The 22,163-nt window shown below is 36.6% G+C and overlaps 1 protein-coding gene across 1 annotated transcript; it reads left to right on the top strand.

Moving 5' to 3' along the window:
• Positions 1-2,759: 2,759 nt before the first annotated feature.
• Positions 2,760-19,575, top strand: LOC145770310 (beta-1,3-N-acetylglucosaminyltransferase manic fringe-like). Its single transcript, XM_082581911.1, has 8 exons — positions 2,760-3,194; positions 10,654-10,702; positions 12,017-12,059; positions 13,345-13,404; positions 14,350-14,473; positions 15,019-15,119; positions 15,810-15,975; positions 17,113-19,575. Exons 1-8 carry the CDS (start codon positions 2,790-2,792, stop codon positions 17,266-17,268), a joined length of 1,104 nt encoding a protein of 367 aa, XP_082438037.1. The 5' UTR covers positions 2,760-2,789; the 3' UTR covers positions 17,269-19,575.
• Positions 19,576-22,163: the final 2,588 nt, after the last annotated feature.

Raw genomic sequence — 22,163 nt, 5'->3', positions numbered from 1 at the left:
GAGAGAAAGAAAACAAAAAAAAACTGACCAACGTTTCAATCAAAGCCAGACCAGGACTACAGTGCCAGGAGATACGCCACTGGTGAGCAGTAGGGCTGAAAGTGCACAGCCTCAAGGCAACCTACAATACATGGACAAAGGCAGCATGAATGCGAAACGTGACAACTATTAGGGGAATAAGACGACAAGGTGACAGGGCCAATGCAGAAAGCGCCAAATTCAAGCAACATGCCGACTTATATCAGTAAAAATGTCAGTAAAGCCGATAGCTACATAGCATATACATAGCTTTTTAGCATATACATAGCTTTTTAGCATTATACTTAGCATTTATACATAGTTTTTAGCACAGCTATTTAGCATTTTAGCGTAATTTCGTGTTACTTCGTTTCGAATTAGGCTCCTTACAAAATGATGAGTTTAATTTTGTATCCTCATGAATCGCCCTACATAAAATGAATTTATTTTCTATTTATTTCGAACAAGCAAATTCGTTTCGAATGGTTCTGTTTTCAAACAGCAGTTATGCATCCTAACTGGTCTTTATTTACAGTTTTTACAAAGACTTTCCAAAAAGAAACAATACAACTGAAAAGGATTGAAAACTGACGGATATTATTCGTTTTCATAAGGCCTAGGTAGCTGGGGCAACATTCTGTACAACGAGTAGAATCAGAACTGTTTAAACAATGCCCAGAAAACAAAAACTCGATGTTTGGTTGAGGAACCTTTTTGTTCTAATTTCACCTACCCTACTCACAACTGTATGTTTTTTTCATCTGACGTCATAGCACGTAGAAGCAACGTCAGTTTGGACGACTTCGCTTTGTATGAAACAATCATTCATGCGAGTCTGAGAAACGTTTTAGTCAAAGTAACGGTTTATCAAGTTACGCAACACGTCGCAAATGAGTTATTTAGATATTTGAATAATAAAGTCCAACAGCTTTTAATTATGTTTTTCACCTTAAGGACAGTTTGGTGAAAAACTTATTTAGATAGTTTTTCAAAATCAGCTAAATTGAAAGGCCGTTGTAAGAATTTTTTCTTATCAAAACTCTATCAGAAAGTTTAAACTTAGGCATAGACTGGAATTGAAAGCGTTAATTTAAGTTTGGAAAAGCTTGTGTTTGGGACATTTTCTTCGAAGTCTCCATGCTTTTAAACTTTATAAATTGTGAAAATTTAAACGGCAGCTCTGTTTAAAAATGTGTAAAATTTATTACCAGCACATTTTGAATGATGTTTGCAACACTGCAGCGATTAACTTGTGGATGATTACAACTCCGATACACTGAAAATAACCAAAATCGTGTTTAAGTTCAAAGAATAAAATAACTTGCATCAAACATAACTGTTGTATGCAGTCAATTTCACAACAGAAAAAACAAACAGTTTCAATTTTGCAAAACTTGTTTCTAATTTTCCCTTTCTTTACAAGTTTAACAAGCTATGTTGTAATAATCTTACAACAGATGTAAAAAGACCGGTAAAAAAGGACAACTAATTTTATTGCTGCTTTGTCAACACAGATATGTTCCCTTTTTCTTTCAATCTTTTTCCATTCCCAGGCATGAAGCAGTGGCAGACGTATTGCGCTAATAACTATTCAGTCGCATACCAGCTGCCTTGGTCAGTGCTACTACGCGTGCCGGTGTCCGTACGCCAGCACTACACCGGCGGTACGCGATAAGCTTGAAACTAATTTATTGAGTACTGTTTTTTGTTAAGCAGTATTTGCTTTTCACAATGCTCAAGTTGTTTTACTTTTGCGGCATAACTTCCGTATTTTCTAAGGCCGTTGAAGCGATGTACAAAGCGATGCTCGTACTATCCAAATTGAACAATATAACTTCACCTTTGATGGAGCAGACTACTTCGCGAATCTCTTTACAACTTTTTTGTAGATGTTGATCTTCACAAAATTGTTACATGAATTATCTCTGCAATTCTGACGCTTTTGTCAAATCGTAACAATTCAATACTGCCATTCGTAGTTTATTCGTTGACAATTCTCCGCAGCAGCATTATCTGTTAACTGGGTTGTTGTGATTATTACTTTTATTTTTGTTTTTGTTTTGTTTTTTGCATATTTGGTAGGAAATAAGGACCTATTAGTCTGATGCAAATAAAATAATAATAATGAACTAATCATGACTTACTGTTTCAAATGACATTGTCGCATGGAAATGTACATAAATAAGAAACAACCACTTTCAGAGCCAATAGATTCCGATAAAAGTGATATAGGAACTAGCAAAGTGTCAGTGGTAAAAAAAAATCGTTCACATTTTGTTCAACAATACGATAAAGTGTATTTGGAATTTGGCTTTGTAGCAACACATGATGTGCCCGAATCATCAACTACTCAGTCGCATACCAGCTGCCTAGGACCCTAGGTAAGTAGGTAATTACGTGGGAACGCTGGAGCCATTGCGAAAAAGATGTTTCTTCAAGCTAAACGTAAGCCCAACGTTACCTTGATGTATTTAGTGATTGGATGTACAGGTGTGAGTCAAAGGTCTCTGAAGAAAGCCTGTCAGGAAAGCAAATTAAGCATGTTCTGGAGCTTATGAGTTTAATCAGTTAAGTCATGTGCTGTATCAGGTTTGATTTTGACCAATACTGTGCGAGTTGCTTTTCAGACATAGAATGCAGGTTATACTCGACATAAAAAAAAACGTTTCCTTTATCACTTTTTTCTATTTACAGATGTGGTTTTGCTGTTTCGAGCAATCCAATTTAGTTGAGAAATATTGTGCTTGTGTTTTTTATTCTTTGTGTGGAAAATGGTGAAACGAGTCAGTTTCAGCAGATTTGCAAGTCTAATGACAATTCTATGTTTCTGCTATGTTCTTGCTTTTATACAACAGAGTGCTACCAACTATTTCACCCTAATGGAAGGACAAAAGATATCTGAGCAAATCAAGCAACGACTGAACCACAAAAGTACAAGCCGAAGTCGCGTCATTCCTTCTTACCACAATGGTAATGCATTTGTACCTAGTCTGAGCACAAGTACAAATTCTCCAATAAACAATAGGCTGATTGTAAGCAGTGCAAATGAATCCCACGCTACAAATGCCCTCTTTACATTGAAAGACATTTATATCAGCGTGAAAACGACCAAGAAATATCATAGCACTAGACTGCGACTCATCATTGACACTTGGTTTCAAACCGCAAAGAATGAGGTAAGACCTAACCTACAAATATGTTGCCAGTTGGTTAGTGAAACGCGAAAAAAAACAGTTGTTTTGTCCTGGCATTTATGTTTAACATGCAACTTATTAAAGAGTAAAAACAGAGTGAAACTGTTCACCAGGCATTTGATAAATAAAGTGACTTGCGTTTTTCCGGTGACTATAGGCTACTAGGTATCATCCTTAACATTAGGAGGTAACCTAGTAGCCTATAGTCACCAGAAGAACGCAAGTCACTTTATTTTTTAACGAGTGATATTTTTGTCTTTTTCAAATTTTTGACAAAATTACCTTGTCATAAATTTACTTTTGATCAGATTGTGAGATTGCCCCATAGGTCATCAGCTTTTACGGCCCCTTAGTCCTCTTAGGTTTTCACATTCACCAGGGCTTCACGTTCAACATTGAATTGGTGTTAGTAATGTTTGAAAACGTTTTAAATTGTTTTGTTAATGCCATTGAGTAGTAACCATCTTTGTTATCACTTAATTGCAGAAATATTTTTGCAAACCTTTGCAAGAGCCGATAAATCGCAGGTTAACCTGTGATTGGGGAGTTTATTACAGTATTATCGGATTTATTAAACATACAATTTAAAGGGTTGTGACTTTAAAGCTAGCCTTTAACTCACTCCTTTCAGTTTTTGTGCTGCCACAATCTCATTCATGATGCATCAATATGCCTTAATGTTGTGCGTTTAAGTTGAATATTACTAACTATGAAAGAAATTTATAGCAACGCACGTAACGATTAAATATGGGCATGGACGTTAAAAACATTTTGCAATGTCCAAAAAGGTCTACGTTCAGTTAATACAACTAAAATTGAATTTTCCGAACTGCGTTTTTCACACGGTTTCATTTTACGACCTGTGGACTGAGCAGTTAGATCATTCTAGTCTATCTAGATCATTCTAGTCTATCTCAGATTTCTTGGAGTTCAATAAGCCGCTGCGACAGATAACAAAAGCACTGAAAACTGAAATCACATAATTTGGAATAAGTGAACCAAAACAGATGCACTATTAGTTTGAAAATGGCGCTGACATTGTATACACAAAATTCTGCCGCGTTTTTTTACGTCAACATAATACCATTGAACGACAAACAGATGCAGATATATTTCTCAATAAATATTTTCTCATGTATTTCTCAACTGAAGATGATCTCTGTGCATGAGATAAGATGTTTTCTATTTACGTTGCTACACTTGTTCAAGATGCGCTTTTCATTTCATATTTCATTAGTGTTTCAGAATTCAAGGAATTCAACTATTTTCATGGTTTGTTTGTTCATGAATCTCCCACTTTCAAATTTGCAAGTTTTTTTTTACTAACAGCAACTTTTTAACGAAAAGAAATTGCCAATTTTACGTTGTTTTCACGTCGCTAGACGACGCGAAAAAAAGGCAACTTCTATCTGATGATAATGATGGCTATCCCTCATCTTCGAGGATGATGTTCCGAAAGGCAGAACGACTGAGAATCGATTTACCACCACTAACGTGTCGAGTCCTCAACAGTAACTTCCAGCTTTTACTTGCCTCTTCCCGTTATGCATTATCGATCGCCGCTGGGTTGGAGGGTTTTGCTAAGAGGCCTGTGCGTGGGTTGATTAACGTGGACTTGATGGCGCACAATCAACAAGCACAAATAAACTTGACAGGGCCACCAGCTTTGTCCAATGGCAAGGCAAGCCAAGAAAATTGGAGCTGGTGACATGCTGCAGTCTTCATCCACCATCACAGTCGTTGAGCTTGATTGACTTCATTCAACGTTGACCTATTAGGCTGTGTGTGTTGCCAATCAAAGCAAACTGTCAATCAAAACACAGTGTACACCAGAGCATTGGTGCAAACAAGTGTTGTATTTTTCTTTTAAGTGAAGAACTGATGAGAAATTTTTGGTGAAAAATTTCAGACAGCTTTAAAGTGTGTTTGGGCGGTTCAGACAGAAACTCGATCCTTGCACGGCAGTCTTTGTTTTGCAACAGCGTTTGGCAGTCACGTCGAACCAACGATTTTCCCGAAAGTTAAAATGATAAAAGTTACTTTTTTTGTGCCCACTTCACGTTTGAAAGAAGCGCATTGAAAAACAGACACATTTTGCTTTTTGTGAAACTGAACACACAGTAGAAAAATAGACATTTCACTTTGAGTAAATGCAATGTTTTTAATCACTAAATCAGCCTTGACATTACGTCATTTGCTTAAGTTTCTGCGTCACACCTTGGTGGGTCTCGCTTGGGCTTAGCATCAAGTGGCACAGGCGCCACCAAACAGTTTCGACTCGCTTAAGAGGGTTCAAATTTTCATGACAAATCTTGTCAAGTGTTTTTCGAATTGGTAAAAAAATGTCCTTGCACATTCGTGGATTGGTAGAATGTAAACTTTCAAAGATAGTTTTCTGTTCCTTGGCTACGTTTGTTTGGGAAGTACATAAACAAACTCTGTTTTGTGTTATAATCTGAAATATTAAATGGCAGCCTCTGTTTCTTGTCATATCCAGATTTTGTGTCCCGTAAATGAGGATTTAAATTAAGCGGACATGGAGCCAATCTTTGTGTCCTCTTTCAGACATGCCATTGAGTACCCTACCAAAGACACAGTTGCATACTCTTGCGGTGTCGAGCCGGCGATTTTTCGAGCCTCGTATCAGCCCTTCCACCACTCGGCTGCACAACCGGCAGTCTCTGTGTTGCAAAAAGCATTAAAAAAAGTTTGTTTTGATATTTTGTAGACAAACACTTGCATAAAATGTTTTCTGGTTTTGAATGATTTCTGCTTGGTTGACAGCTGAGATTACTGGCAACCTGGCAAAGAACTAGGGTGAAATCCACCTTTCCTAAGTGTCTAAAATAAGGGCAACCTTCTTTATAGTTAACCCAAAATAGGCCAAACTAATTTATATTAAAATTAGGGCCAGGGACCGTATCAGTCTTCTTTTCTAAAATGCTCAAGTCTGTGGCTTCGGAACTTGGCGACAATCTTCATCAACCAATGTTAGATTTCTATTTTCTGGTTGGCTGTCTGAAATTGCATGTCATGATAAAAAAACCAACGAATTCATTACTTTTTACTTTTAGATTATAAAAACGTTACACAACATCTTTTTTAGTCGGGCAAAAAATTGCTTTAAATACAATGCTTCTCGTTTAAGCTACAAATTCAATCTTTCCAGCAGGTGAGATTCTGCTGAGAATACAAATTAGTATCCGGTCATTCGTCGACTAATCGTTTTCTTTGCTTAAATCGAATCAATAATATCTTCAATGAACTAGTTCAGTGATTACTCAATTTGAATGACGCAAAATCAAGAATGAAAAGCGTGAGTTGTAGATCTATGCCTTGTTATTGGTTGATCTAATGATTTGCAATGTTACATTTGCAAAACTTACAATTCTTTCAAAATTTGTTTAAAGCAGCAAATTATTTGGTTGTGGTAAAAGTAGCTTTTGTTTCCATTACAAAATAATTTTTGTTGCCCACACCAGTCAGGAGAAAGATTTTCCTTTTCCCAACTAAAGTCACATTGCAAAAGCTAGCAATAAGGTTACGTTATTTCTAGGCCTTACTCTACAAACCACTACTTGATGTTCATACCGTATGTTGACACATTTGCTAAGTGTTCAGAGATTCTGATGTGTACCTGGCTTCGATACCAGTAGCGTTGGCAGAGAGGTCCAGAGACTACTTTTGGACTCGAGCCCGGGATAAATTTAAGGGCCCGAAATTTTTCCAAGCGACCCGAAAATTTGAAGAATTTGCCGAGTATTCTTTTAAAAAGTGCATTTCTCCGAGAAGTGTTTTGATTTGGGGACCCGAGAATTTCATTTGTACTAGGCCCAAAGTATCCTCTCAACGGCCCTGTTCAATACCAAGTCAAGTTATAACACACACCATGAAATCGATACCCGTGGTACTCTTTTGTGCGTGGAATAACAAGGTTAAGTCAAAGTATTAATACGGTCTTCTTCGGGTGAACCTTTTTGCCAATCTAGGGCTCGAGGGGCTCTGCTATTTACCACCTTTGGGCAGTGATGGCTCTAGTTGTCTGGTCACATCTTTTGATATGATACAGGATTGGGAGAAGTAGGCTATACCTCATAACTCACGATTTCTCGATTAGTTGTTGAGTGACAGCCAATGCATCAAACCAACACCATTATTATTGTGTATAACATGTGGTCAAACAAGGTGGAATGACTTGATGGCCAATGCTGATTTCTGGCGTGTACAGTAGAAAGCTCAGTTGGTTTTTATTGCTTTGTTGTTGGCATGATTGCTTCATTGCAAAAGGCGAATTCAGGATATTGTAATTACGGAAACGATATTTTATGTCAAAAGGAAATCAGAGTGACGTGGTACTTTGTAGTTGAAGTTCTGACTCTCTTGCCTTGTTTTGCGTTGGCTAATCATTGCCCAACGTATTCAGACATTCTTTGAAATTTTGGCAGCATCAGTCGCTATTTTATAATGGTGGGAACATCTCTGTTTACAGATTGCTGCCAGTAACTCGATTGCTCACATTGGTTTAATGTTTCCACAGTCTATTGTTTGAATGTCACTTGTCATTTTTGCATCAAAGATGATTTATAGATTTTCAAATTGATTTTCCCAGTCGATGTTGGATGAATTTTTTTAATTTTAAACCAAACAACTTTGCAGTAAGATGAAAACAGCATTGCATCCCCAAGCAATCTGACATCGCGAGACCAGCAGAATGTTAGTGAACCATTGTTGTCTACTACGCTATATATATATTTTTTTTTTGAAGCACAAAATAACCTCTTGGCAGGCTGCATCAGTTTCCCTTTGTTTAAAATAACATTTTTTGTGTTTCGTTTTTAACGTATCCCGCAACTCCCGCAACTGTCGCGCAGTGCTATGTCGCATTCTCCCAAGCTATTGCAGTACCAACTATTTTAACTTGGTCATGGTTCACCGGGAATAGGGCTGAGAGATTAAGTGTTTGGGGCAAGTGTCAAATAAATGAGAGCCTACTGGTTTTCATAAAGTTTTTTTAGACGTATGGTGCTCAGATCTATGGCATTTTGTGTTGTGTTTTTTTAAGGTTTTCTTTAGATTTGATGAGATCTGTTGATCTATTAGATTCACAAGACGAGGGCACTTTTGCTATCTTTCCTGCGTGATGAAGTGTATCAATCAAGTTAAAAAAAAGTAAACCGATTTGTCTTTTCGTTGGGTTGATGGACTCAAAAATGTTTTTACTTAGGCTATCTTTCATTTCTCTTTTGGGTTAAAAACATGGAATTTTTATAACCTTATTGAAATTACCTGGGTAGTTTTTATTTTGGTAAATCTACAAACTTTAGAAATCTGTTTGACAAGGTTCTTTGGCGAAGAAAAGCTTTACCTGTAAATCTATTGTTTTCCATCGTGATACAGGTTCGTACTGTTTCCAAGAATTTTTTTCTACGTTTTAGTACGTTGCGTAAACGTATATTTAGTTTGATTCCAGCAAGCCTTTTACCCGGTCCGCAAAGTCCGTACTTTTTACATGGATTCAATGTTTGCGGATATTAAATTCTTATATGAACAAATTTAGTTAACAAAGTAGCCATAACAAAAATATTTTCTTTCATTAGCCGATGATTCTTGTTTTGGTGAGATATAAACGCGTATTTCTAGTGAGATTTGAACCAGTGACCTTCCCGACAACCGATCAGACGTTAACAGATCAGATTCAATTGGTGTGGAATATTTCCAGCCAAAAACCTGCAGCCTAACAATGCATTGGGGAGTTGTAATAAATGTTTAGTAGCAAAATAGCATTGTTCGTTCCAAACTGAAGTATTAGGATATTTATCTTTGCCCTAAGCCATAGATTTCTACTTCAAATTCCTGTAGTCACTCCAGTAAAATGCACGCCACTTTTTATCTTGTCATCTAGTTAGCAAAACCTAACAATGTTTACTTGGTTTATATCGCAATCGAATTAATTTCCAGCTGAAAGATGTACAAGACAAAAAGTAAGGGTAAAATTTACTAAATTTTAGCCTTTGTGAGATCATTTTCTTGCAAAGCAACAAGTTAAGTTTGGTTTGAACGAACGTTCTTCTCATAATAAAGAAAGTTCTTGAAACCAAAAACCCTCCGCCATGGTTCAGTTGAATGAGCTGTCACGTTGCTGCTCATAATTAATATTGTCATCTTTGTTTTTCTTTTCGTTCCGGCTGTGTTACAACACAAATGATGGAAAACGATTTAAAATTTCTACCTTTAGGCCCTTGAAGAGCACAACCATTTCAGAAACGTGTGGCAGCTGCTACAAATGCCAACCATCCACTCGAAAGTCATCTCATGATTTATTAAATTGATCCGGTTCAATGCCGTGTTTCATAAAACAGTCCATAATTATTGATTTTCTGCAGACATGCTTTGCTGTGTTGGTCGTTATGAAAAACGTTGTTTTTATGCACATGACATTGATACCTGTGATGTCATTTCATTTAACTGTATTTCCTTAATGTAAAAAGAAATGAATCTCAAATTTTTTTATGCTCGATCATTGTTTTGCATTATCTTATGAACTGGCAGCCTGAAAAAGATATAAACAGATAAAAGCTTGCTTTTTTCTTTTCACTTCATCATTTTTTTTTACCTACTAGGTGCAAAGATATTTTGGTACTGTATTATAAAAAAAGGACTGCTACAGTGAGGCTTTGAGCAGGCGCCCTGTCTCTTGTACGTCCCCACACCACCAGGCCAAGCCAGGGAAAATGGCTGTGAAAATACATTTTTGAAACAACGACTTACTCGATTGTAGATTTGCCAATAGGTTGTGAGCAAGCTCAAACTGAAAGGTTACCATAACTAGCTTGCAGGAGCCTAGCTGGTAAAATGCAAACGGTGATAATTTTAACAGTTTGTTATATTTGAGTTTATATCATTTACTTTGATTCCTATTTTTTGCATGCCGTGTGAAAATCAACTGGTTTTGTCAATTCTGCTTTGATGTGCCATTGTTAGGTGATATATTACGTTAAATAGATGCGAAATAGTGTATTTTTAGCGGTTTTCAAATTTATTGATGGTAATTGCAGTCATTATCTTATCTTTAAATAATGAGTCTGTCAAGCATCTGTTCTTTGGGTCTTTAATTATTTATTTTAATGTGCTGTCAATGATTTGCCACTTGGTCAAAACCATTCTGCCACAGTTCTTTCGTTTTACATTGATTCAACGTTTGCAGACGTTGAATCAAAGTACGTAAAAGGTACAGATTTTACTTTCCTGATGGCTTGTTCGGGGAGTGTTCTTAAACTTTCATAGGTAAAAATGGAGATAAGTCTTGGATCTTTTGTTACCACCATTTAACTGCTTCTCGTGGAACACTTAGTTCGAAACACAAGTCTCGTACAATTGTAAGTTACTAGACTTAGAGCTTCAAGAAAGGAATTTATCTAAACCTTTTTTTTGTGTTTTCTAGACTTTCTTTATCACCGATTCCTACGATGAGAAATACGCTAAGCTCACAGGTGAGATATTTTGTTCAAATAATTTTTGTTATTGACATTTTTCGAAACAAAAGACATCATATGACTTTCTTGCTTCTCTTTAACAAAGTTGAACCAACCACCGCTGTAGCATCACTCCGTACATGACAGCCATGAACTCTGAGAGTAACCGAAGGACAGTAGTGTAAGTTACCAGCCAGCAAATTAGTTGTTATTTTATGTTAATTCAACGTCTGCAAAATGCAAAACAAGCCTGATTTGTTGACTGGGTAATTTTTTTTTCGAAAAACGTTTTAAAACCAATAAATAAAAGACTTGTTTCGTTTTGCGAAGCGCTTTCAAATCAAATACCAGCTCAGTGGCCGAGTGGTTATCGCCATGCTGGCAGATCTGAGATCGATTACATGTCGGGTCACTCCGAAGACCGATTGTGTTCTTTCTTGCATAACTCAGTGAGAATAAGTCGGGTAATAAGGTGATGACAATGTAAACTTAATATAAAATTAACAAGGAACCATGGCGCTAAATCTCAAATCAAACGTGCCTGGAACGAAGACTACGATTTCAACAGCTTGACGTGCTGATAATTCAAAATTCCCATCTAATGAAGAAAGCTTTGGGCTGAGAACACAAATTTGTGAAATTTAGAATATCGCAAACGTTTTGAAGTGTTGCACGAAAAGAGAACATGTCTTCAAACATGTCTGGAACCGAAATTGATGCAGCCATTTTGAGCATGCGTCAACACGTGAAAAAATAAGACAATTGTTATTTTTCGATTATTCAAATTTACAAACGGCTTACCACTTTAGTTCTTACTGCCTGTCATTTTCCCCCGTCCCAGCCTTTGACAAACAGTCGTAAAAAACATATGGCTCAGGCCAGGGGCGTAGTCAGGGGGAGTAAAGGGGGCAATTGCCTCTCGACATATTTTGAATAAACATTTTACCTTCTGTTACAACATCATTTGACAGAGTTTTACTATTGATTTAGGCTGAAAGTACTTTCAGAATGCGTAATTTTAAGGGCTTGTTTCAAACTTATCTGGCAGAAGCCCCTCAGACCCCTCTGGGTGCTTCGCTTCCACCAATTTGTTGCCAGGCTCACTAATATGTGCAATCTTGTTTTCAAAGGGTATACATTGGTTATTTCTGTTATTTGTCTTTGGTTCTCGTCTAAATCATTACCAGCTCGCAAAACTCATTCTTTTTTTTCATTAATTCGACGTCTGCAAACGTTGAATCAAATTAATAAACGACTGGTTTTCTAGATGAGGCCAACCATACCAATATTTCCAAATGTTATATTCTAAAAAAGATTTACTGTTTTTTCCAGGTGGTCATTTAATCAATACTTCTTGTAATGTTGGCCATCTGAGGTAAGTAACCAACATTTAAAAAAAAGAAAACACGGAAACGTTATGAAAACGTTAGATATTGTCATGTACAATGTACACGTTTGTTTGATGTAAGATTTCGATTGAGACAGATGCTAGACCAAGTTACAAAGAATAATACATTTAATCTTAGATAAGTCTTGGTCGGGGTGTTTGGTTCATGTTAGTAAACAATGTAATCGTACCGCCACAATTGATCAAGGAATCTGACGTTTAACAGTTTCAATTTTATTATGTAGATCCAACGCTGTGAACCGTTGAATTGGTAAAAAGTAATGAAATATTTCTGCGTGATGAATAACCTCAATGTACAGTACAACTTTGGCTTTTGCTCGATGCTGACAAAACGAGAAAACCTTGGAAAAAATGGTTTTTCAAAGTCAGAAATGGCAATTGATTAATCAGTTTTATGCTTTTTCCAAATCTGTGCCTTTTTACATTCATCATCATCATCATCCGTTCAGTCGTTTACGACTCTCGGTCACTCTATACGTTATCTTTCTCCACATCTCTCGATCCCACGCAGCCTCCTTCAATTCATGCACTCCCATGCCACTGTCATTTACAATCGTGTCAAGCCATCTTGTTTTCGGGCGCCCCCTTCCTCTTCCACCGCTCACCAAGATTTTTACATTCACTTAACGTAAAAACGAAACAAAAATTACTGTTTTCTGGCTGGAAGAAACCAAAGCAGGTGCAAGAAAAAATAAACAGCCTCCCCCAAACCAATAACCACATTGGTTTTTGAAAGCTTATTAAATTTTTAACTTGCACATTTTCCAGCAAATGAACTAACGTTAAATCAAAATTAAAAAAACGAAAATGTTGATGCTAAACTGATGTTCAGCGAACATCAAACTCACACATATCTTGGGCTCTATATTTTGTGGTTAATTAACCAAGCGTTCCAACCATTTTTTTCCTAAGGGTAACCTTTCTTCATTACATTAGTAAAGCAACATTGCGATGGAATGGCGCAACGGAGAATGCGCTCGCTTTCTAGTCATACAAACGTGGTTCGACTCCCGGCTCAAAGCTGGTTGCTGCAAAACACCGCTCACCTTCATTCAGGGTGTAATAAATTGGGTGGGCGGTGTAGCTGAAGAAAAGGCAGCCGAGACAAAGGTCACCCTACTCTCGTTACTGCCGATAGCTTCAAAGTACAATAAGAAACTTATCTTCTCATCCCTCGATGCTTGGCTCAAGTATGGGACTCACTACCTTTAAAACAATCGGAATTTTAACTAATGTATTTTCTTCTTTTTAGACAAGACCTCAGTTGCAAGTTAGGTGTTGAGTATGATGGCTACCTGAAATCCAATAAAAAGTAAGGAGTGATGGCTTATGCATCGGTCACGAGTATTGAACCCACATATAAGTTGTTGTTGAAGTTGTATTTTTTCTGTTTTAATGTGGACTATTACGTTTTTGTAAACTTTGTAATGTCGTTTGACTTAAATGTTTTTACTGATTTGTTAATAAAAAACGATTCACTAAAGTGAAGTCAATTTATTTTGTTTTATTAGCCCCACATATAAACAAACCAGCAAAGTATATGAAAAGTAAAAGCAATGCATTGTAAGTTACAGCTGTTGATTAGATTATGACGTAATCAGGATGGTAGCGAAAGACCATAAGCCGTCGTCTAGTCAGCCACCATCCCATAACAATAAATCTAACTGCACATTCATAGACTGAGAAAGCCAAGGAAAAAGATTTAAACCAGCCACTAAGATTAAGTCAATTTTGGTTAAGGGGTATTTTTCTTGAACCATAAACAAGTCCATAGACTGTGTCTATAGTTTGATATTAAATCAATGACGATTACGTGATTGTGTGGCTGCCAACACAGCGCTTGCCAAAGTTCTCATTCTTATGAAAATTTCTTATAAAATAATGCTTATCAAAATTAGAAGCAAACCTTATTCGTTTTTGAAAGTTTTTTTCTTTTGTTCTTTTGAGAATTTGTTTTTAAAGAAAAATCTTAACATCTCCAATGAAAAACGTCAATATAAGTTTGAGGTTTGTCGACTTTTTGCTTTGGTTTACCCTTTTCTAACACTTCAAAGATAACATCATACCCAACAGCTGTTCACATTAATAAGTTAACGAATTAAATCAAAATACAACCCACTTTTCTTGCTACAGCGCCTTCATCTCTTTTATCTGTGTGTAAATTATATAATTGTGACACCATTACTACACCGCGGTTATCGAACAAAGATTTTAGAACGTTTCGAATGACATCATTAACCGAAATCCCGTTTTACAGATTCTGGTGTCATTTTGATGACGATAATTACGTCAACGTCAAAGAGCTGGTGACGTTGTTGCGACGTTACAGATGGGACGATGACGTATATCTCGGAAAACCTAGTCTTAAACAGCCGTTTCACGTAAGTTGACATGAAGTAAGGTAGCCCGGAAGACAAGTCTCTGTTTTTTTTGTTTTTTTAAACTTGTCTTATGTTAAATTATGTTTCGCTAAAGTCCGAAATTAAAAATTAAATCACTTGTCAATTGTCATTGGTCTGATCTGATTAATCATCACTCTTGAAAACCATCATTTCATGCAAAACTTCAAAACAACTTTGTACTTTCATTTCACTGCCTGAAGAGAACCCAATCAAAACATTGGTCTGTACCTAAATGTTTCATTAGACATTAATTTAAAAAAATAAAAGAGTCAAAAGTCATGTAATTTTCACTTGTACGAAGTTACATGTAGGCTACCTGACGGGATACTGATATTTTTTTATTCACTTGCGGTATGCAGTTGGGATATAGAAAAAGTGCCAGTTATAACCAAATTTATTTAATCAACCACACAAAAAGGTTTTGCTTAAATGAGTATAGGAGATACTGGTCAATGGTTTTACTGCATTTACAATATACTGTAATTCTTTGAAGCAAGTTTTGATAATTTTAATTACAATTCCAGCTTAACCACCAAAAAAAGCGGTTGGCATTTTGGTTTGGTACAGGAGGCGCTGGAGTGTGTATTTCCAGGAGTTTAGCAAACAAGATGGCTCCATGGTGCAGGTACTACAAAACAAATTGGTGGTTTTTAGAATTTACAGTTCACTTCTGTCAAATTTGTAGATAATATGCAATTTGATAAAAGCGATTTGAGTCGTATCAAGTTGAATTGTGTTTCTGAAGATACCTGGGCAGTAAAATGAAATAGTTTCGTGAGAGAGTTTGCTTGTTTGTACCACAAGCAGGCAAGGCACAACAACCGGGTAAAGCATTATAACAATATGTTTAGGTTAGGTTAAGGCGAAAACGTTCAATTGATGATCTTTTTTCTAAATAGTTGAAATGTGTTCTTATAATGCTCAACTTTGTTATGTTGTTATACCTTGCCTGCCTATGGTAAGTTACAAAAAAGTAATCAGTGCGAACTGTCGGTGCTTCTTAAACATGCGTTAAGCATATTCATAGGGAGAAGGCCTACGAACATTTTGCCGTTTAAAGGATGAATGTATGGTGAAGAAATTTAAAAAGCTCAATAACGCAGCACTTTTAGGTGTAGTGGTCGTTGCAGCTATTGAGTTACAGTAGTAACGCACTAACAATCACTGCACAGTGCACACCTTTGTGGCATACAGCACCACAAAGGATTAAAACACATAAAAATAACTTACTTTAATACTCACTTTGCCACGCTAAGTGATAGTTTGACTTTACAAATGTTTCATTTTACCTTTTCACCATTTTCTTAATTCGCAGTAAGGGCAAAATGGCAAGAACGTCAGACAACTTGAAAATACCAGACGACGTCACGCTGGGGTACGTGATTGAAAATAGACTCGGGGTTAACTTAAATAAATCCGATCTTTTGCATTCACACCTGGAAGGTCTGTCCAATCTCAATTCCACGAGTATCCTAAAACAAGTGAGTATCTTTGTTGTCTGGTTGCTTTTAAACGACGGCTAAAAACAGTCGAGCTACTTGAACAAAAAGTTTCTGTTATTTCTGCTTGCATTTAATTTTGATTAAAACTGCGTTAACCCTTTAACTGCCACGGATTCTTTAAAGGGCCCAACCCCTAAAAAATACACACTATTTGCAATCACCATAATTCTGGTTTTTGTTTGCCAAACTGCATGGGTCTTATTTTTTCAGAAAGAGGACGACTTGTATTTTGTAACAATTGAAAAAAAATTACCAGGTTTGCATTTGGAATTTTTCTCCAATCTTAATCATTTAAAGAGAATTTTTATTTTTTGTGCAAAGTGAAGTTTATGCCGTTCTTTCTTCGCATAACACATTAACATCACCGTGACAACGTTTGTGTTGAAAGATTAACACTTGCCTGACATCTAGCGGTGAAGTTTACCGCAGTTTAGCGCTTAAAATGTGTTTTTTTCCAATAGTGAATTTTAATTAAAATGCCTTTGAAATACTGCTTTTGCCAAAGAATTTTTGTGTGTTGAGGGTGATCACTGATACAATATAGGGGATAATATTCAGATTGTCAGGCATCAGTCGTCAATATTTTAGACAACAGCTGGGTGAGTTTATAGATCACTGGTTCTCTACAACCGAGCTGTAAAGGACAAATAAAGCCCAACTTTCGCTGTCTGCCGTAATTTTTGATGAAAAGTTGACAAATGTTTATGAAAAATTAGTGACATTTTATAAAAGAAACCTGGAACAACAATCGAAAGGGCGCCGGTTCGACGCCGCTTTAGAGCATGCGGCTGTGTTTTTGGCAGGACACTTATAGGCATGCCTGAAGGCGGACATAAAGATTGACTTCCTTGCCTTCCCGTCCACTTAATCTAAATCTTCAACAACCGGGTGTAAGGTGTAAGCCTGGATACGACAAACCAGCATAATTAAAGTGATGAAGGCTTTGCTAGCTTCATTGCGGCGTTTTCAAGAACATAAAATAGCTTGCAGTTGCAATATAACCTAATGGTTGTATAAACGTTGTGGATGACTTTGAAAGCATGATGTATTAATGTAAACGTCACACATACGTTTCCACTTTCATCAGAATGATGTTTGTTTATTGCATTTTTGCAGGTTTCGTTGAGTTATCAGTTAAATAATAAAAACATTACCAAAAGCAACGTGATAAAGATTCAAAGCTGGAACAAACTACGGAGAAAAGACCCGACAAGATTCTTGTCATTACATTGTCATTTACATCCAGATACAGGCTACTGTCAAGGAAGGTGAAAGAAACACAGAAGTTGGGAGATAAATGATAGTGCAGTACCGGATAAATTATTAGCCATTTTTGAAAAAAAGAGCAACTATTTATTTATTCTTTTTTAATTAAAACCTACAAAAACTAATAGTTATTGAATCATTATAAAATGATAAAAAAGTATTTCAATACTTTGTTAAACCACATATAGCATTCATACCCGGTAAATTACCAAACCATGGGAGTACCTTTGTGCCGGCTTTATTCGTACAATCGTAAATAATCGTAATAGGTTTTTCTTTTTGTGCACATATGACACGTCATCGGGCTCAGACAATTTTGAAATATTAGAAACTGTAACATATCACCAATATGTACCAGCAAGGTTTGATTTAGATTCATATGAAGTTAAATGTGTCTCATCGGTTTCTTTTATCTCATAAATACTTCAAAATTGACTCCGTTGCTGAGTTAAATGCCACATGATTACGTAACTGTGCTCCAGTACATGTAAACACTTTGTATTATTGTTCTATCGTACTTACAATATTATTTTACGCTTTTATTTCATTCACAATTCAAGTTGCTTAATGAATTGTTAGTAACTTGAAGTACATTACTTTACTCTTGCCCTGTTTTTAATACTTTTATGTAAACATAATTTTTGCATCAGATCGGCGTTTATTTTCCCTTTTAGTGTTTGTTTCCAACGATAACATTAGTAACTTTTTACATTGATTCAAAGTTTCCAAACGTCTAATTCATGTAACCAAGAACTTATTTTATGCCTGGGTATAAATTTCAAAGCAAAACGCATAAATACTTGAATTGAATTTTAACATTTTTATGGTGATCACTTTGCTTTGACGTTCATTTAGACGTCCATTAAACGTCCAGGCTTGTAGCCAGATTGTATTCCAAGTGTCTATAAAACTTTCTTTTGAGCCAAATGGTCTTTTCGTAGCTTATTTGAAGCAATCTGACAATATCCTTTTTTCTAAACGAATGATGAGATGTGTATTGTTCGAAAGATATCGTTTTGTCGAAATGATCTATTTTATTGGACTGGTACTTTCCATTGGGAAATGACTGGCTTGCAATACCGCACTATTTATCAAAGATGTTATGTTGTCGAAATATTTCTTATGTGTGTTTTATAATTTTGTGCTTAAACAATTTCAAATTTTTATGAAAATTAAAAAAAAATTCATAAACTTCCTACAAAGCCACTACTTGTTTTTAGAAACAGCTGGTCCTCTCTCGTCTTTATTCTAACGACTTAAAATGCATTATTTGTAAACTGCTAAAGGGCTTGCACGACTAGAATTCATTCTACTACAAGAAAATCCCGATAAACACTTTTACGTATTCCACTTTCCCAAAGCTGTAACGCAATCATGCGTGACATATGACATCACTGATGTTTGAAACCACCTGATTGCAGCCAAAAATTATTTTTGCACTCAGTTCAGTTACAGAAGAAAAAAAGAGTAAAGACAGGAGGTGGGAATCGAACCCAAGCAATAACGCTCACAATATCACGTGCTGAGTCGCATGACTGCAATCAGCTGATTCGCGAGGAATCGAAGACTATGTCACTCATGATTGCGTTATTGTTTCGGGAAGTGGAATACGTTAATATGCCTACCAAAATTTCCCGTAAAATAGCACGCCATTGTCGCGTCATCACGTAGCAAGACACTAATTCAGTTGTTTTTTGTCAGTTTCAAGAGTTTTTCTATCACTCCTTGGTAAGTTCAAGGCCAGTTGTCAAGTAGCCTACGCTAGCACATTGATCATGATTACATTGATACAATGTCTGAAGGCGTTCAAATCAATGCAAAAGGCGAATTTGATTACCTGTTTATGAATAGTTTGAGGTTTTAACAGTGTCGCATTTGGCTCACGATCGATAGAACGAGGGTTCAAATCACTGATCTTACGTTATTAAAAATATGTTCCTCTCGCACTCATGCCAACTCATCCCCTCAAGAGTGTGGAGGTTAAATAAATGTAAAAATGTGATGATTTTCTTGTTTGGTAACGACGGGCGTCTTGTGCCATCAAAACCACACCGTATTAGATTGGTCAAAAAGGAGTGTAACTCGACTCCATAGGCTACTGCTTTTATTGGTTACAGATGATTACCATATTCTCAGTTAGAAATCGTGACATAACGCGTCATCGTTTCAGTATGTCGGTGCGATGGCAAGCTTTAGACATTAATTGTAAGTCGACTATATCCCAATGCCTGTGTAATACTATTCAGTCGTGTGCGTTCAGTCGTATACATCGAGATACTTGTAATTGTTATTATTTAGATTTCAGATGCAGCGGTAGCCCACAGTGTTGTGAAATATTGCCGATTTGAAGAAGTTACTGTTGTAAAAGGCTATGCTAGCAAACACTTTCACATATAAACCGAAATATTGAAGAGAAAAGTCTTGCATTAAAAAAACTACCGATGTGGAATGAAATATTTAAGACGGTCTATATATATAAAAAAAAAAAAGTTAACATATCGATGGAACGTACATAAAAAGCTAGTGAAATCTACATATAAAACAGTTCAGAGTTTGGCCCTTGATTTCCGTTGTTACTGTGATTAACAAGTTCGACTTCCTATTTAAGAAATCCAATGGAAGAAGAAACAGTGATTCAACTAATTATTGCTTAAGGCTATTTTTAATTTAGTTTTTTTTGTTCAGCAAAACAGTCTTTGAATTCAATTGCACTAATTTGTTCTTTTCAAAGTTCTTTTTTGGCCTCTAAATTTAGAATACAGCCTACATCTTGGTTTCCCGTAACTAACCAGCTCAGTATAGAACTGGTCTCTTCGGCTCTGGTATCCCTTGGTTCGATTCTAGGCTAGGTTACCAACATCTTTGCGAACGGTAGCGAATATGTTTTTTCTTACGTAAACTAACAAAGAGAAATCCCAGTAATATTAACATCATAAGCATCAGCTTATAGATTGTTATCATTTTGTAACTTTTTGTTGTAACAACGCACTGAGCTGATAACCTGTTGCTGAAATTAATTGATATCGTTTTGTTTTTCGACACATTACTTTCAGCGTTGAAAATGTTAGATATTTTTATGTTGGCTTTGCCTTAGAGGTCATAGTGCGTGCTTGAGGTGCACATGTCCTCTCCCATTGTAGAAAGCAAGGTGTGTAAGATTTGACTTTAAAGCAGTGGTTCCCAACCTGGGGGTCGCGACCCCCAAGGGGTCGCAGAGCATTTTATAGAGGGTCGCGAAGCTGTTGCTCATGCAACAACAAAAGTTAATGTAAGTAGGACGAGGTACCGGTCCACTAGTAGTATGTGCCAGGCTACGTTTACATGACGTTTCATTGCGCCCAAAATAAAAATTTTCCGTTTCGGTTCGTCTGCCGGACTCGTAGTCTGTTTGCATGCGATGACCGAAATGAGATTCGTGGCGGTCAGGATTTCATGTCGGTAGTTTCAACAGAAATGAAACCGAAATGAAGAGGTTGCGGGTGATGTAAACACACCGCAATGAGATCCTAGCAACGAGATTAGCCCGTGCTAGTAGTTTGTGGTCTGTTTAAGGATTTATTTGTAGTGTAGGAGGAAGATAGGAGGAAGAGAGAACTTGAACATTACATCAGGGCAATAACTTTGTGTTTTTGAAATCATAACGATAGACATTTTCAACTAGGACTGGAATGCTGGTTGTTTAATTTAAGTAAGCAATTAGTAATTGCGAAGCAGCAATACAAAGTCACTCTCCCAATTTTGGTGTGAAATGTATGATTCATAGCCACAGATTTTTAAGCTGGCTTTTCAAGTATTACAGCCCTTCGCTGCGACGTATCTAAGTGAGAGTGGTTTTTCATATGAAAACGAAGGAAAGAAATAGAATGGATGTGGAAGACGATGAGACTGGCTCTGTCTAGCACTCAACCTCGAATTTCACGGTTAGCTGCAGACCTACAAGATCAACCATCGCATTGATTTGTCAATAAATGCAAGAAAAACATTTTTAGTGCTGCCTTTTGTTGTATTATTTGATAATAGTATACTTGAACTTGCATTTAGGAAAGAATATAAGTGGGGGTCGCGGTATCTACAAAAATTTTTAAAAGGGGTCACCAAGACAAAAAGGTTGGAAACCACTGCTTTAAAGACAAACTTAGCAATAAAAATATGTGTGACCCTGAAGTAGCGTAGAACAGGGCTTCTTGAATTTTTTATTGTGTGACCCCATGTCAGAAAATAATTTTCTTTGCTACTTCTTGGTAGGCAGTAGGCATTTGTATTGTAGGTCCATTTTTAATTTGTTTGGCGATCCTAAAATTACGATTTACTACCCTGTTTAAAGTCGCCACCCATAATTTGGGAAGCCCTGGCTTAGAAGATAGAAACATTAGTCAACGTGATTCTTGGTAGTAGATTGTAGCATGAGATGATGACGATAGACACTTGTTTTGTCCATGAGGTTACTACAATCGTTTGCCTAGAAACATAAACCGTAGTTGATTGAATAGCCTTTTAGTCGCTAGTGTGGAGGCTACACCGTTATGGTTAGAAAGTCGCAAGTGTTCGCTGTTGTAGCGAGTACACTAGTACAGTCTTATGCTGACTGCCAGGAAGAACGCTCCTTTCTGCATAAGGTTCAATGTGTTATTATGAAACGTGATAAAATTTTTATGAGTAGCCTATTTCCGGTTTAACTTTTTGGAGCAGAAAACCAGCTTGTTGGCTGATTGCAGGCTTATGAGCAACACAGGCTGTCAGCTGCTTTGTAATGTTTTGTTTTCCAAACATTGAGGTATGGTGCAGCATAAATGCTGCACTGTAGCCTACCAGCAGAAGCAAAAGGCAGTATTCACAATCCATTGTAACAAAAGGATGAGGCATTCAAGCAGTTTGTGGTGCACAAATATGCCCTATAAAAC

Source organism: Aplidium turbinatum, chromosome 5, assembly GCF_918807975.1.
Source record: "Aplidium turbinatum chromosome 5, kaAplTurb1.1, whole genome shotgun sequence".
Taxonomy (NCBI): Eukaryota; Metazoa; Chordata; class Ascidiacea; order Aplousobranchia; family Polyclinidae; genus Aplidium; species Aplidium turbinatum.
This window is presented reverse-complemented; position numbering and strand designations above follow the sequence as displayed.